The 15,394-nt window shown below is 53.5% G+C and overlaps 1 protein-coding gene and 1 long non-coding RNA gene across 3 annotated transcripts; both read left to right on the top strand.

Annotated features, from left to right (window-relative positions):
• The first annotated feature begins 1,679 nt into the window (after positions 1–1,679).
• LOC309802601 lies at positions 1,680–3,262 on the top strand. Its single transcript, XR_014293840.1, has 3 exons — positions 1,680–2,235; positions 2,647–2,801; positions 3,087–3,262. It is a non-coding gene; the product is annotated as an uncharacterized lncRNA (long non-coding RNA).
• Positions 3,263–3,613: 351 nt separating this feature from the next.
• On the top strand, positions 3,614–14,327 carry CALML4 (calmodulin like 4). Of its 2 annotated transcripts, none has more exons than XM_082619372.1 (6): positions 3,614–4,482; positions 4,585–4,615; positions 9,415–9,555; positions 11,155–11,343; positions 12,691–12,783; positions 14,026–14,327. In XM_082619372.1, exons 1-6 carry the CDS (start codon positions 4,480–4,482, stop codon positions 14,055–14,057), a joined length of 489 nt encoding a protein of 162 aa, XP_082475498.1. In that variant the 5' UTR covers positions 3,614–4,479; the 3' UTR covers positions 14,058–14,327. The 2 variants fall into 2 exon arrangements, with proteins under 2 accessions (XP_082475498.1, XP_082475497.1); XM_082619371.1 differs by having other exon boundaries at positions 3,616–4,482; positions 14,010–14,327.
• Positions 14,328–15,394: the final 1,067 nt, after the last annotated feature.

The following is a 15,394-nucleotide window of genomic DNA, read 5'->3' as shown; positions in this document are numbered from 1 at the left end:
GCTGCTTTGGAGGCTGAGAAAGACCACAGACACTGAGCAAGTGCCCAAGGCTCAGCTTAGGGGCCTACAGGTAGGATGCCAGGCTGGCCCAAACCAAAACTGCCGGAACGTTAATGGCCAGATTGAGGGAACAAGATGGGAAACAGACATTTAGCTCGCCACGCTGCGTGGCTGAAGGGAAGGCAGCTTCCCCGACAGGGAGTCCAGATGGTTGGGGCCCGTCCAAATGGGAACCCCAAGGCGTGGGACCCTACAGAGAGCACTGATGAAGAGGAAGAAGATTGGGACGAGGTCATTGAGCTCCCTGTCCCCCAGGCACAGATGAAGCGCTCTTTTCTCCCCCAGAGTGGAGGCAGCTGACCATCAGGAGGGATGCCCCTCTCTCCCATCATAATGATGATATTCTGTTAACCTCAGGGTCTGTTTCCCGTTTCAAAGTAGCAGCCCCCACGCTTGGAGCTCATTTGACAGCAGAGGGATGGCTGGGGAATGCAGACAGAAGGCAAACACCTGGATGACCTGTCAAATACTTGGGTGTTATCTGGTCAGGTAAGCCCAAAGTGGTACTCAGCAGTTACTGGCAAAATGCAAGCACACCTGTGACCCATCACCCCGAAACAATTACAGACCTGGCTAGGACTGTTGGGCTATTGGACGCCTTTCATCCCGCATCTGGCCCAAAATTTTGACCCTTATTCAAGCCTGTAAAGAGGGGAGCTCAGTGGGAGAGGACCCCGGGGGAGGAAGATGCCTTCACCCTAGCCAAGGTGGCTGTTAAACAGATCCAGGGCTTTAGGAATATGAACTCAGGGACAGGCTTGTGAGTTGGACATGGCGAGTTACCTGAAACGGTTTGGTTGGGGCCTGTGGTAACAGCGTAATCACAAGAGTGCCCTTGGGCTTCTGGTCCCACCCGTGGAAGGGGGCGGGATAACAATGCCGTGTGATGGAACAACAGCTCTGTGCAATCTACAATGCTTCACAACAGGTGAAAGACATCCCAGAAGGCACCCCAGTGACTGTATGTACTCAGGATCCCACAGCTGAGTGGCTAAAGGATACCTTCCAGAAACCCAAGTCCAGGCATGCACAAGTCCAAGCCATAACTAAGTGGCATGTCTGTTGAAGGCAACGTAGCCCTTGACCTACTGGCCCACTGAGTGCAGAGTTACAGGCTGAGGCCTGGTTACCTACACCATGGAGGACCCCACCGGCCTGACGGAGACAGCTGATCCTCCTGAGATACCTCCTTTAGTGGAAGAAGGCACAGGCTCCATCCCTTGGGAGGTTTTGTACACTGATGGGTTGGCCTGGGGTGATCAGTGCAGGTGAGCAGCAGTGGCCAGCCGGTCTGCAACGGACAGCATCTGGATGGATACACTGGATAGCCCAGGAGTGGATGGTGGCGGGGCGACCCTATGGGGGAAAGGGCCCTGATAGCGACCAAGGAACCCACTTTATGGGCCACGAAATTCAGGCATGGGCTGATAAAAATGACAGACACTGGCATTTCCCCCTGCGCTACAACGCCCCTGCTGCCGGGCTAAGCAGAGGGATGAATGGACCACTTAACCAGCTAGTGAGACTGGGAACCCGCTCTCTTGACATGTGGACCAGGACGCTAACTCAGCCCCTCCGAGCTATAACTGAACATACCAGGAGCAGTCAACCCAGTGCCTGCAGCACGTTAACCCAGAAGCAACTAGGTAACACCATCCAAGTTCAACTGTTGACCACCGAAGGACCAGTACTGATCAGGACAGTAACTTGTTTTCACCCTGGCCACCGGACCTATTCCTAGGGGAACCCAGTACAAAATGGCCTGGGGCTCGCAGGTAGGTCTCCGGCGGTTTGGGTTTGCCACTTCATGGGGAATAGGATTAGAAAGGGACTTACAGGCTTCACCTGTCGTCCACTTGGCCCTACCTAACACCACTAAGGTAATTAATCCAGGCCCCTATTGGAGCAAGCACCATTATATGAACCCTATGGTCAGTTATACGCCCTCTCTTGGCTGAGGGGACTGAGGGTGGACAGACGGTGTGGGACTGCAGGCTGGGATGCAGACCACAGGTAGGGATGGTGTGATCTCAGAATGCTGTTACTGCTTGTATTGGCTTCAGGGCCATGATATTCCCCCCATCTTGTGCCTGTAAAACATCTCTATATTTCGTCTCTAGCCTGAGCAGAGGGAATCTGTTTGGGAACTGGGCAGCAATGGTGGCCTCGCCATTGGTAAGTCTGACTGCTGGGTCTACAGCGAGATGCTATTGTCATCCTCCTCTGGACTTCCATGAAAAGTTGACCCAATAAGCGCCTGGCTCCAAAGTCTGCCCACCTCTTGGACTCTTGATACTCCTTAGCAGCTGTTGGCTCTGTTGCATTTGTGGTATTTGGTTGCAGTGCCCTCTGCATACCTGACCCCAGGGATATGGTGGAAGAGGGTCAGACCAAGATTGTAAGGGTCACATAGGGTGTGTAGGGGTGGAGTGTATGGTCAAGCCGTTCAAGATGGCTGTTCTCTTGCTCTCTGTACATCCCCAGCTCGACCAGGCCCTGCTTCACTCACATGACCATCCAATCCTCTTAATCATAGGCCTTAATCAGTAACTACTACCTACCTATGTGTTTTTGCCCCTGCCCCAGCTGCTGGTGCGCCTGGTAACTGAGGAGCCCACCTGAAGTCAATTCCCCCTGTAACTGGTAGCCTCCTTCTCCCCTGGAGTAGCGAAAACTGCCATGTCCTGCCTGCCACCTTCCATCCACAGTGGGGAGTCGCTCCAGGATGTTGTTTTGGACATGTAAGATCCCCTATCCAACAAATTGTTGTTATCTCTGTCGCTGCCTCTGGGCTTTTCGGTCTCGAGGCTGGGCTACTACAAGGCCCAACAGTCATGTCTCCTCCAAGAGACCCTTTCCAAACACAGGGTGATTCCGAGGAAGCACTTGGCCCGGCCCTGCCGGCCTTCCCCCCAGGCCTCTGCTCTGTGCTCCCCACCCTCCCAAGCCCCCACCTGACGTCCCGTCTCCTCTTCTTCCGTAAGGCTGTTAGTGAGAAGTTCCCCTCCTCTCCTGCCTCCCTCCAGTCTCTCCTCTACTCAGCCCAACCGGGAAGAGTGCGAATCCTCCAGCTGAAATTCTCTGGGTCTAGAAACGGGTGTGAACAGGTGACTCAGGAGACACGAAGTGGAGGAAAAGAGAACCTTCCACATGGAGGTGGTCTAAGGGACAAAGGAGGGCCCCAGCTGTCCATGTGCCAATTACCAACGCATCCCTCTGCGCACGTGCAGCCCCTTCCTAGGACCCACTTGTCCCTGGTCCGGGAGCTCTGGTGCACGTGTCGGTCCTGACAAAGTGGGTGGACCCTGGGGTTGGAGCCCACAGGCAGGACGGCCACGGACAAGGGATATAACAGGTGTCTGGGAGAACGGGGAGAACCCAGCTGTGCCCAGTGCTGTAGCTCCAGGGAACTGCCCCCCTCACTTCCTCAGTGGGTGTGGGGAGGGGTGGGGGGCAGCACAAACCACTGAGAAATGGGGAGAGTCAGCAGCTTCTGCCGGAAGGGGTGGGGGCTGCGGTGGGGAGAGGAAGGAAAGGAAGAAAAAGGGGGAGACTTCCCGGCCGGGAAAGTCACTTAAGAGGCCTCCCTCTGAGCCCCCTGGGCAGCCTGTGGTGGGGCCAGAGACCGCAACGCAGGCATCTACTGCATCCCCACCCCAAACCGCGCCCCCCCCACCAGAAGGAGGGGAGAGAACTGACACACATGCTGAGAACTGACAGTGCACCGGCCATTTGACCATCAACAGCCCTGTGACGAGGCCCGTCCAGGATACTGGGGCACAGAGCAGTGAAGTGACACGCCAAAGTCACTCAGCAGAGGGGCCTTAGAGCAACAGTGGCTGTGTCCCTTCTGCATAAGGCATCCCAAGGCTCTGGCAGTGGAGGTGGCTGTGCCGTCACAGTGGGGTTTCCTCCCACCTACAAGGTGGTGTGTGATGAGCCTTAAGTAAGGCGGTGTGCAAAGTGCCCGACACCTAGGAGGAGCCTGTCAGCCCCCAGCTTAGTCCCCGGAGAGAGAGAGGAAAGACCCCCGGAGACAGGGCCAGGGACCCCCTTTCTGTGTGTCACTGACCCCTTCTTAGTGTCCACAGAGGGCTCCCAGGAAGGAACAGCAGTGTTTGTCCTCTGGCTACAGAGCATCAGCCTCCTGATGCAGGATCGAGTGCTGGGGAAGCCCTCGTGCAGCCCCGGTCTCTCAAAATCCAACCTGCCACTAGCCCAGGCAGGCCGGGCATCAGCAGTGCACGGGAAGCTGGAATCTGACCCCTGGCGTTGGGCCTGGTCTCCATGGCAGCCGTGGATTTATAACCGGGGCCTCCACCCAGCTTGGCAGACTTTCAACTTGAAGCCGGGAGGAAGGGGAACAGGAAGGCCGTTCTGGGAGCAGCGAGCGCACGGGTGGCAACCGGAGGCCCTGCAATGGTGAGTGAGGGTCTGTGTGGCCCTGTCGGGCTGTCCTGGGCTGGGGTGGCCGGGGGGCTTTTGTGGAGTCCCTCCCTGACTGTTCTCCTCTCTCTGCTGCAGGCCAAGTTTCTTTCCCAGGACCAAATTAATGGTAGGTTTGGTTTGTTCTTTCATTAGCAACTCACAGCAAAATATGGGTCTCGTTAGGCAATTTGCTATGCTCATTTTTTGTTAGTGGGAGGGAAGGAGGTTGGTGGGAGAGCTGGGCCCACCCACAGGCAAGGGGCCGGCGGCTGCAGGGAAGGGCTGGGTTGGAGGTGCAGGTCGGGGGCAAAGCTCGGAGGTAAGAGATGTTGGTGTCGCACTTGTCGGTGTGATTTACAAGAGGGAGTGATAGGAGAAGGAGCTCACTGGGTTTTCCCTCAGAACTTGATAGCTGGATTTGGGGAAGGAGAGGGAAAGGGAATGGACAGAGAGACACCGCTGTGGCTGAGGACCCAACCAAAGGAGGGGGCTTTGTAGCTGGCTGAGAAAGAGAAAAGAGCCTAGGTTTGCACTCTCAGGCAGGATGCTTCTACGCTCTGGGCCTCAGTCTCCCCATCTGTAAAGGGGGGAAGGTCGGCTTAGGTGGTCTCTGAGGTCCCTTCTGTCTTGACAGCAAGCCTAGTTTTGGTGTTTGGAGCACTTTGTTCCCGGAGTCCCATGACCTGCTGGTCCCCAAGCAGGCTTCAGTTTCCCGCAGTGCATGGTTCTGTTTCCACAAGGCCAAGCCAACAGAGTTGGGTTACACAGAACTCAGGGGCCCAGACCTGGCTGGGGAGGCCCATCCGAGCTCAAGTAGGGAGATAAACTGAGGGTTACCTAGGCAGGGATTCCAGAGTTCTGGGTACCAGGAGTTTGGTCTATAAGGGGGAGTGGGTGGGTGGGTTGTAGGCACCTCCCCACAGACCCCTTGATATCCTTACCCCACGAGGGGGAACAGAGCAGGGAGTCTTAAAACACAAGGCCCAGGGCAGGGGCCCCTCTTGCCCAGGTCTCGAGGCAAGACTTGAGGAGTCTCGGGGCTGGAGTCCAGCTGTCAGCCTCAGCCTTCCCCAACCAACACCTGGCTCTGTGGCTCACCTTCCCTCTGGGGCCTCTGAACCTCCCAGAAGGGAAGAAGGGAAGTTCCCCTTTGTATCTTAATGTCTGACACAAAGAAAGTGACCACAAATGTTAATGAATGAAAGACTGGAGTGGGAAGAGCAGGGACCTTGGAGGCAGTGGACCTGGGGTCCAGTCACCTGAGCCTCAGTTGTCTCATCTGTGAAGTGGGGCTAATGATACTGCCTCACCAGGCTGCTGTGAGAGACACAGCAGATGTCAGCCATGTGCCTGACGCTGGGCCTGTGTGTCACCCAGACGTACACGGGGGCCAGCTTGCTCTTGCTAGCGTGAGCCAGACGGTACGGTTCTAAGAAATTTGTGAGCTGGTTGTTAAAATCAGCCATTATTAAATAATGGAAGATGAAAGAATGCTCCAATCCCTCCATCTGTATAAACTTTTTTTTTTTTTTTTGCGGTACGCGGGCCTCTCACTGTTGTGGCCTCTCCCGTTGCGGAGCACAGGCTCCGGACATGCAGGCTCAGCGGCCATGGCTCACGGGCCCAGCCACTCCTCGGCATGTGGGATCCTCCCGGACCGGGGCATGAACCCGTGTCCCCTGCATCGGCAGGCAGACTGTCAACCACTGCGCCACCAGGGAAGCCCTGTATATAAACATTTTAAAAAGATATCTCATGGGGCTTCCCTGGTGGCACAGTGGTTAAGAATCTGCCTGCCATGCAGGGGACATGGGTTCGGACCCTGGTCCGGGCTGATCCCACATGCCGCGGAGCAACTAAGCCCATGCACCACAACTACTGAGCCTGTGCCCTAGAGCCTGTGAGCCACAACTACTGAAGCCTGCGTACCTAGAGTCCGTGCTCCACAACAAGAGAAGCCACCTTAATGAGAGGCCTGTGCACCACAACAAACAGTAGCCCCCGCTTGCTGCAGCTAGAGAAAGCCTGTGTGCAGCAACAAAGACCCAATGCAGCCTAATATAAATTTATATATATATAAAAAAATCTCTTGCAGTCAATAGTGCTGAAGATTTCAGTTTAATGAATATAATTTGCACAAAGGCCGAGAAGTAGTTTAATAGTAGATCACTTATCAGATGTAATGATCGTATAGTCATTGGGAAAAGAGTGGCATTCATTGGCATGCAGCCTACCTCACTTATGGTTAAATCAAAACTGTAGGTTGGCAATGGCTACAAGAGCTGTCAAAACTCACTGTGATAATCAATTGGCTGGATGGAATTTATAATCGAGTATATTTTATGATTTGTAAATTGTGTGCTGCACATCCTTAAGTCTATAAAACAAACTATGTACATATATCATCACAGCTGGTTGTTACATTCCGAGCATACAACTGGTGTTATCCTAGGCCCTGGGGAGGATTCTTTCTTGCCTTGGGATATTTGTATTTTCAAAGGGAAAACCTAAAGGGGATTTTTAATTCAATTTATTTAACCCAATTTGTTCTTTCATTCAACAGTTATGAGTCCTTTCTTTGTGCCGGCCCAGTTCTAGGCATTAAAAATATAGCAGTGCACATAATAGCCCCAAATTCCTGTGTTCACAGGGTTCACCTTGCAGGGATGGTGGTGGGGGGGACAATAGGAAAGTAGTAAAATAAACAGGATGTTGGATGGCCGGATGGCCTATCAGAAGGAGAGCCAGGCAGGGAGAGGAAGGAGGTGTGGAGGTCTCAGGGGGCGGGGCAGCGGGTGGAAGGAAAAGAGCCCTGTTGTTCCAGCGCAGGACTCCAAGTTCAGAGCCAGACTCCCAGGTATCTAAAGGCAGGAAGACAGAACACGTTTTATGTAACTGAGGGGGTGGGCCCCCATTTGACCCTAGCCCTGCTGATATCAGGGACCATGGGCCCCCGTGGTGCAGGGCACAGGGGCGGGGGGCAACGTGCCCCCCGGTAGAGCCTGGTGGATTCCAGGCCCCAAGAATGTGATGTCCCCACCTGGCCACTGTCGGAAGATGGTCAACTGTCATAGGATGAGGTCTCAGGAAGGCAGCGGGCCCACCCCTCGTGCAGAGGCAAACCAGACAGAAGACAAGGTGGGGTGGCCAAGAGCAGTCCCCAGGAGGGGGAAGGGGAGAGCTGAGTTTAAGCCCTGCACACATGGTGGCCCTTTCTCTCTGCCCCCATCCCCACCGGCACTGGGCCTTCTTGGAGGGAATTAGGTTTTGCAGGAACCAAAGGTGGGGTTAGGCCAGGCTCTGGCCCTGCTTCCCCTGGGCCACTCCAGCCCCTGCCACCAGGTCCTGTTGGTGGTCTGCCCCTCCGAAGCTCAGGCTCTGTAAAGTTCTGAAAGGGTGGAAAGTTCCCATTCAACCTCTCCACAGGCACAAAAGCAGCTAATTGTCTCTAAGCCCCACTGCCTGCCCTGCCTTTGATTAGCAACCTCCCTGAAATCCTCCGCTGCCAGGAGAGGCCTTAAGGAGGGACCATGAAAGGGCCCTAGGCCTGGGCTTCCTTTTGCCGTCTCTCCCGCTCTGCTGCCCTCTGGTAGCTTCTGCCCAGGAGTGGAGATCCAGTGTGGCCGCCGGGGCAGAGCAGGCTGCCCACTGCGAGTCTTCTGCTACCCCAGCCTTCCTTGCCCCATCTGCACCATGGGAACAACGAAGGTACCACCCCCTCGGGGTCACAGTGAGGATTACACAAGGGCCTGGGGGGCAAGTGCTAGTAGCGGGACCTGCGGCTGCTGGCTTTGTTACTATCAGCTCAGGAGCCACAGGCCTAGCCCTCCGAGGAACCAGCTGGGTGTGGGAAGCGGGAGAGAGCAGGGTGCCGAGGACAGCGCAGGGCCCTGCACGTTCCCAAGAGGGTCTCAGGCAGGAGCTCTACCCCGTGGGCCCCAGGGACAGGACGAGAGGGGAGTCTTGACCAATTCTGATGAGAGCCCTACCCACAGCCCGTGGTCAGAACCTCTGTGAGGGGCCCCTGATCTTCCCAAGCTCACGGCTGGCCTCACTGTGCCTCCAGGGCTGGGGCTCGGGGGAGATGCAGGTGGGGGTCGGTTCTGCTGGGCCTGGGGGGATCTGTGGATCTGGAGGCTACTCTGCCCCCAGCAGGGGAGAGAGGGTTTGGGAGCAGCAAGCAGGATCTCAGCAGAGCCTGGGACGACATCCTGGCAGCGCCTCTTGAAGTCTTGAAGGGGGCCAGGGCCTGTGTCAGAGAGCGGCTTGAGAGTTCAGCAGCCTGGAGGCCAGCGGCTGGAGCAGTAGACTCAGAAGTACCCACAGTTGTGATTGTCATCACGTATGAGAGCCTCTCTGCCAGGCCTGCCCAGAGGGGATTTCTGGTCCTTCCCAGAAAGGAGGACCAGTAGCCCTGAGGCATTACTGTCCCTGTTTCCCACATAAGCTGTCTTTGCCAAGGTCCCCTGGGAGTCTGGTGCCCTGCTGTGAGCTCCTGGTCTCCCTGGGCTGGCCCTGGAGGGTGAGAGAGAGCTTTCCTCTGGTTTTAGCCGACTGAGGAAGGGAGCAGGGAGGGCAAGAGGGAGGAGGCAGCAGGGAAGTCAGGAGAGGGAGGGCAGAGGGTTGGCAGATGAAGCAGGACACCTAGTTCAATGTAAATTTCAGATAAACAACAAATACCTTTATAGGTATATCCCATGCAAAACTTGGGATCGACTTAAACAATGAATACATTTTTTAGAATATCTGAAGTTCGGTTTACCCTGGCAGCCCTGGATTTCTCTTTGCTGTCTGGCCACTCTAGGAGGGGAAGAGGAGAGGGGAGCAGGCAAAAGGAAGGGGAGGGGCAGGAAGAGGGGGAGAGGATGGAGAAGCGGGGTGGAGGGTGAAAGAGGGCCTCTGATTCTCCCTTCTGGGCTTTGGCAGAGTACAAGGAATGCTTCTCCCTGTACGACAAGCAGCAGCGGGGGAAGATGAAAGCCACTGATCTCCTGATGGTGATGAGGTGCTTGGGGGCCAGCCCGACGCCGGGGGAGGTGCAGCGGCACCTGCAGACTCATGGGATAGGTGAGTGGGCTGGGCCGGGTCAGTTGCCAGGGAAGGAGGAGTCTGGGCTGAGGGTGGGCTCTGAGCCCCACAGCTGTGGTCCTGGGGAGGGCCCGGCAGGCAGGTGCAGATGATTGGGGTGTAAACAGCTCAGAAGTTTGAGGGGTAGGTTGCAGCTGGAGCTCACCGGCTGGGTGCTGTGGAGGCACCTAGCCAGGTGTGCTGTGTATCACTCAGGCTTCCTTGAATCCTCACAGCAACCGGTGACACCCCCGTCCCAGAGGACCAAGGGATCTAGGCATTCCAACAAGGTTATCACACACCTGCAGTCCAGACAGTGCTAAGTGATCCCAAAGTTGTTTTGATAGAACAGTGTCCCTCTACTATTTGTCATGTGCTTAGCTCAACAACCCAGTGAAGGAGGCACTATCCTAATCTGGGTTTTACAGACAAAGATCAAGATTCAGAGCCCATTAGGTAACTTCCCCAAGTGCTTACGCCAATGGTGGAATCAGGCTTGGAACCCAATTCTGATCTCCAAGTGGTTCTCTGGTGATGTGATTATGGGATTTTCATTCCCCTTGTTTCCTGTTTTTGACAATGGAAACATGGGACTTTTCATAACCAAAAACAAGTTTTTTTGTTGTTGCTGGTGGTAGGTTTTTATTTTTTAAAGAAAAAGAGGGAGGGATGTCAGAGGCCAGGATGGCTGTTTGCATTGGTGGCTGGACACTCAGGAAGGAAAGAGAAGGGTGGCCTGGAAAGAACACTTGATCAAGAGCCCATCTGGACCTCAGTTTCCTCATCTCTCAGATGGGCTCCCACCATCTGCTAGCGTTATCCTGGGGTCCCATCCGAGGGTGCCTGAAGTAGCACTGGGAGCCCGTCCTGAGGCCAGCCTGGGCCTGGGGGTGGGCCTCTGAAGGCTTCAAGCCCGGTGATGGGGCGCTTAGCAACTGCGATCTGCTGCTTCCATCTCTGAAGGGGTGGTGGTTTCCTCTGACTTCTGTCTCCTGCAAACAGGAAGCTGTGGTCAGGGGCAGTTCTGACTTCCTGCAGTTGTAGCCCAGCCAGGGCCTGGGCTGAGGTCCCCAGGCATGCCTGGAGGAGGGGTGTGGGCTGGGGGGACTGGGGTGGAGGCTGCAGTGAGGTGAACAGCCTGGGTGGGACAGAGGCTTGAGGCCCCAGGTGGGGGCCATCTGCCCATCTTTGTAGATGTGTTACAGTGGCTGCCAAAAGGGGGGCTAGACATGTTGGTGCACTTCCCTCCAGTTCAGGGCAGGAGAGAAGCATCCAGAAGGGGGTAGAGGAGGCAGTGCTTCATCGTAGTCCTGCCACTGCTCTGAGGTGACTCTACGCTCTGAGCTTCTGTCTCCTTAGTGGGCAAAATGTGATGATAACCAGTCACTAAGGGGTTGTTGGGAGGATTAAATGAGGCATATCCATGGTGGGAACTCAGCAGGACAGGCTGCATCCTCTTCCCCATGACCACTGCCTCCATGATGGTGCTTCCTGAGTTAGGTGGCCCTCGAGCTGGCCATGAAGGCCGGAACCCAGCTGCCTTCCTCAAGAGAAGCCTTTTCCTCCCTGCTCACTCTGCTGTGTTTGGGGGTTTCCTAGACAGAAATGGAGAGCTGGATTTCTCTACTTTCCTGACCATTATGCACATGCAAATAAAACAAGAGGACCCAGAGAAGGAAATTCTTTTGGCCATGTTGATGGCGGACAAGGAGAAGAAAGGCTACATCATGGCGTCTGAACTGCGGTCAAAACTCATGAAACTGGGAGAGAAGCTCACCCACAAAGAAGGTAATGGCCTGGGTCCCTCTTTTCCAACAGCAGGCGATTAAGGGGTTGGGGGAAGGACACCAAAGCCCAATCCATGCCACCCGGGTTATGTAGGCACTGCATTTGATGGATGCCCCAGAAGGTTGTGACTAGATGTTGAGCTTGGTGAACTCTGGATTGGATCCCAGAAAAGAACTAGGGACCCTGTGGGTGGCAGGAGAAATTAGCCAGGGTGAAGGGGCGGCTTGGGGAAACCCAGTTATGATCTACTTGGGCATCACACTGTGTTCTAAACTTTCACTGTGGGCCTTCATTTAGTGATTATGACATCTCTGGGAGCACTAGTGTCCCCCTCATACTGATTAAACAGGGGCAGTGAGTGGCTTGTAACAGAGCTAGGAGCTACATGCAGGTCTATTAGACACTTGGACCCCCGCCCCCCAGCCCCTCTCAGGCTCTTTCCTCTAACCACAGCTGTCTTCTGAAGCTGCTACTGCTGCCAAGTTTCTAAATTGAGAAACTTTGCTCCCTTTCCTCACGACTCAGCCAGCTCTAAGAGCTTTTCCAGAAGGGGCGTCCGTGGGGGTCTTTGACTCCTACCTTCCCTGCCTTCCTACCTCAGAGAGGATGAGAGTCTTGGGTCTTCTAGTTAAGCCTGATGTCCATGGTAAGGGCGACCCCAATGTTGGGCCCTTTGCAGGTGTTCTCCCAGCCTGCCTGGTGGGCCCCAGTCCAGCCATGGCAGCCATGCCAGGTTGCTGCTAGAGTCCACACCCACCAACCCCAGAGGCTGGGATTTCTAGTTAGGCCACTGGGCCACTGCCTATGATTGAGGCAGGAGGAAAAAGGCTTCAATAGTGATGGGCCTTTAGCCTTTGGTTAAATCACAACAAACAGACTTGAATCCTGGCTCCCCCTCATTCTGGGGGACCTCAGGTGAGTTTCTTAACCTCTCTCACCCTCCTCAGTTTCCTCGTTGGGAAACGAGGTTACAATAGACAATCCCTCAGGTCCCTCCCAAAGCTAACATTCTATAAAGCAGTCTGCTGAGATTTTATCTGTAGTCACAAAGGCACAGTGCAAAGCATGTAAAAATAGCTCTACAGAAGGCAGATGGAGCTTCCCCCGCTTTTTCAGGCCGGCAGCTATCACGATCTCATCTTTCATTGTGGCTGTTTTAATGTGAACAGGGAAACACAGGCTCTCCTTCCCTCCCCGGCTCTCAGGACGCTGCTTGGGCTTTTATGTACCGAGTGGAGTGTTTGTTAGCAGAGGGCCAGCAGGGGCCTTAATTCTTACGGTTAATGATCTGTCTAAAGCAATACCACAGCCCCCAAACTCAAACATATCTCTCATTTGTTTAACCAGTAAAGAAACATTTCAAAGAAACTGACAATGTCTTCCAGACAGAGACTGATGTCCCTTCCTCTGGCTGTGGGAGAAGGAAAGATGATACTAGAAGTAAGACTCCTTTACGCTCAGTGACTGAAAGAAAAGCTTCAGTTTTACTACAGAAGCATCCTTGGAGCTGCTGAGATAGCTGGGAGGGAGGCCTCCTTTGCGACCCGGTTCTTTGTGGGTTCACAGGGAACCGCCGTTCTACCCAGAAGGCATCATCAGACTCCAGCTGCCCCTCTTCTGGACAGTTGGAGGCTGCAGTGGTTGGTGTTAGACCTGTCCATTGGGATGGTTTTAACCAAGTGGTTGATGGGTAGAAGCATCTCTATGAAATAAGATAAATTACAGTCTCAACATTCTGAAAATACTCAGAAATACTACCAGCTTAAGCACAGAGCACAGTAATTACATTTTTGGAGGAGGATGGTTAAGCAGGAAGTCACAGGATATTTTCTAACAGCTACCCAGGATTATGTTGGGGATGCCTAGGGCCGGGGAAGTTAACACAGAGCAGTGAGATAGTTTTGTAAGAGGGTGAGGATGGTCCTGAGAAACCACCGTGGAAAAGTGTAAGCTGAAGTGGCTCTTCTTGTCAACTCCTGGGACAAGCTAGTATTTTGTCCCAGGGATCCAAAACCAGTAACTGTAGGGGTTTTGGTTTTTTCTTTTTTTGAGCAACATTAGAGAACAATGGCAGTTTTTTGTAGGCTTTGAGCTTAGACACAGTTGAATATATTTTCTCTTATACTACCCCACCCCCGAAACCCACACTTTTTAAAAGAGGTGATGGTGGCAGGTACCACTTGTCACTGAGCCCCCTCGGGGTGGGGGGGTGTCAAGCTGGAAGGCAGACTGGCAGGTCAGGGGCAGGCCAAAGACTGGGCTGGGGTGCCCGGGATGGAGCTGCAGAGGGTATCTGTTCTGCAGGGGGCTGAGACAGTGGGCTGTAGAAGGTAAAATTCATGCCAAAGCTTTCTGGAAATACTGGCACAGGGGCCAGACATTTTCTGAAGGGGGAAAAAAAAGCACAACGTGGTTTCAGTGACTGAACCCTTACCAGTACACTCCTACCTTGGCCCCTGCAGAAAGCCTGATGAACTCAAAATTGGATACATGGTCTCCAAGGGGTAGGGGGTGGGTTGTCCTGTTCCCTCCACTGGTTTATTTCCTCATCTACGGGAACAGTCAATTAGACGCTCAGGGAAGACCTCCAGGGAGTCCCAACCCCCAGCTGGATGTCCTATAACAACACTCAAGCCAAACTGAAAAATTAATGTGATTTATTGCAGTGGATGATCTTTTCAGGGAAGCAGATATTGAACCTAATGGCAAAGTGAAGTATGACGAATTTATCCACAAGATCACCATTCCTGTGCAGGACTACTGAATGAGGAGAAGGCAAGAGAGCCTCCCCTGGGCCGGAAAACTCAGACTGATGAATCTTTAAAAAGAAAAGCGTTCCTTTCACTTGCGGGAGATGGCAAACACAGCAAGATGACATACCTGACCACAGGAGAGGGTAACTTAGCAAGGAAACGAAACGATTTCAGCTACAGTATTAGCATGTCTTTAATAAAAGACTGTCACTGATTTTAATAACTAACTACCATCAGTCTAGCCCTTTATATCATGGAAAGAGCCTATGGTTTAGAGTTGGGCCAGGGTTCCAGTCCTGACTCTGCCACTTCCAAGTCAGGTGATTTTGGGCAAATCATTTCACCCCTCAAAGGCTTAGGATCCTTCCTCACTGAGGTTGGATTCCTACTTCTTACCTCATGGAGCCTGTTGAGAATGGGCTTCAAAAGGCCTCTGCGAATTGTAGGGCACTGTGTAATCCTGGGTTGCCATGGCCGTGCTTCTCCGAAAAAGGGCAATTTACCGAAAGACTAATTTGGGTGCTAGAATCATCTTCCGCATTTCCAAGACAAAGCTAGCTGAGAAACAGCAACAAGCAGAGAGCTCAAACTGTGGCAACAGTTCTTGCAGCACCACAGGGTCACATACAAATTCTCATTCCCAGTGCACACCAATGTAGCTCAGGGTATTCATTCACAAACAGGATAAAAAATAGGTTTAAAACAAGGCAGCATCAGCTAAACCCTGGGAAGAGTGATCCGACTACACCCCAAACCAAAGGAAACCAGATGTGATGAGTTGCATTCACTGAGGCCTTGCAGAGCTTGAGAAGACCTGTTATGATGGCTTCGGTCAGAATTCTGAGCTCCTCCCTGACCCATGATCAGAGAGGTTCATGGGACTGGGATGGTCTGCTCAAGTGGGCCGAACTGATGATGGTTTCAAGCCATTTCCTCAGGACTAATGGAAAGTAATAAGGGGATGGAACAGGCCACAGCCATGACCCAGCGAGAGCCCTGGAAAACAATAGTAGGGGTACTGGTCCTGCCGGGAGCTTTTCCAGCACAAGTGGCTTTTTAAGTTAGTTATGTAGCCAGGAGGTGCCAGGCTGGTGCTGCCTGTGCACTCATCAAAGTTGTGGATCCATTGCTAGCGCCAGCACAGCCCTAAAACGGGCTGGCGTCACACACCAGCATGCTGAGCGGGGAGCAAGGCAGAACTCTAACTACAGAGATTTTCATCCTTGTATGTATCAAAACTGGGATCTCTGGGCTGTGGCTTTTTCTAATTGTGCCTTAGTGGCTAAAGCAAAAGAAAA

Source organism: Mesoplodon mirus (genome assembly GCF_964341445.2).
Source record: "Mesoplodon mirus genome assembly, chromosome: 4".
Lineage (NCBI taxonomy): Eukaryota > Metazoa > Chordata > Mammalia > Artiodactyla > Ziphiidae > Mesoplodon > Mesoplodon mirus.
Note: the sequence above shows the minus strand (reverse complement) of the source record. Positions and strands in the feature narration are given on the sequence as shown.

Coding starts and splice junctions, on each gene's coding strand:
- CALML4 (XM_082619371.1), top strand. Junction 4,616..9,414: donor TTCCCAGGACCAAATTAATG/GTAGGTTTGGTT, acceptor GGGCTTTGGCAG/AGTACAAGGAATGCTTCTCC. Junction 12,784..14,009: donor AAGGAAAGATGATACTAGAA/GTAAGACTCCTT, acceptor GATTTATTGCAG/TGGATGATCTTTTCAGGGAA.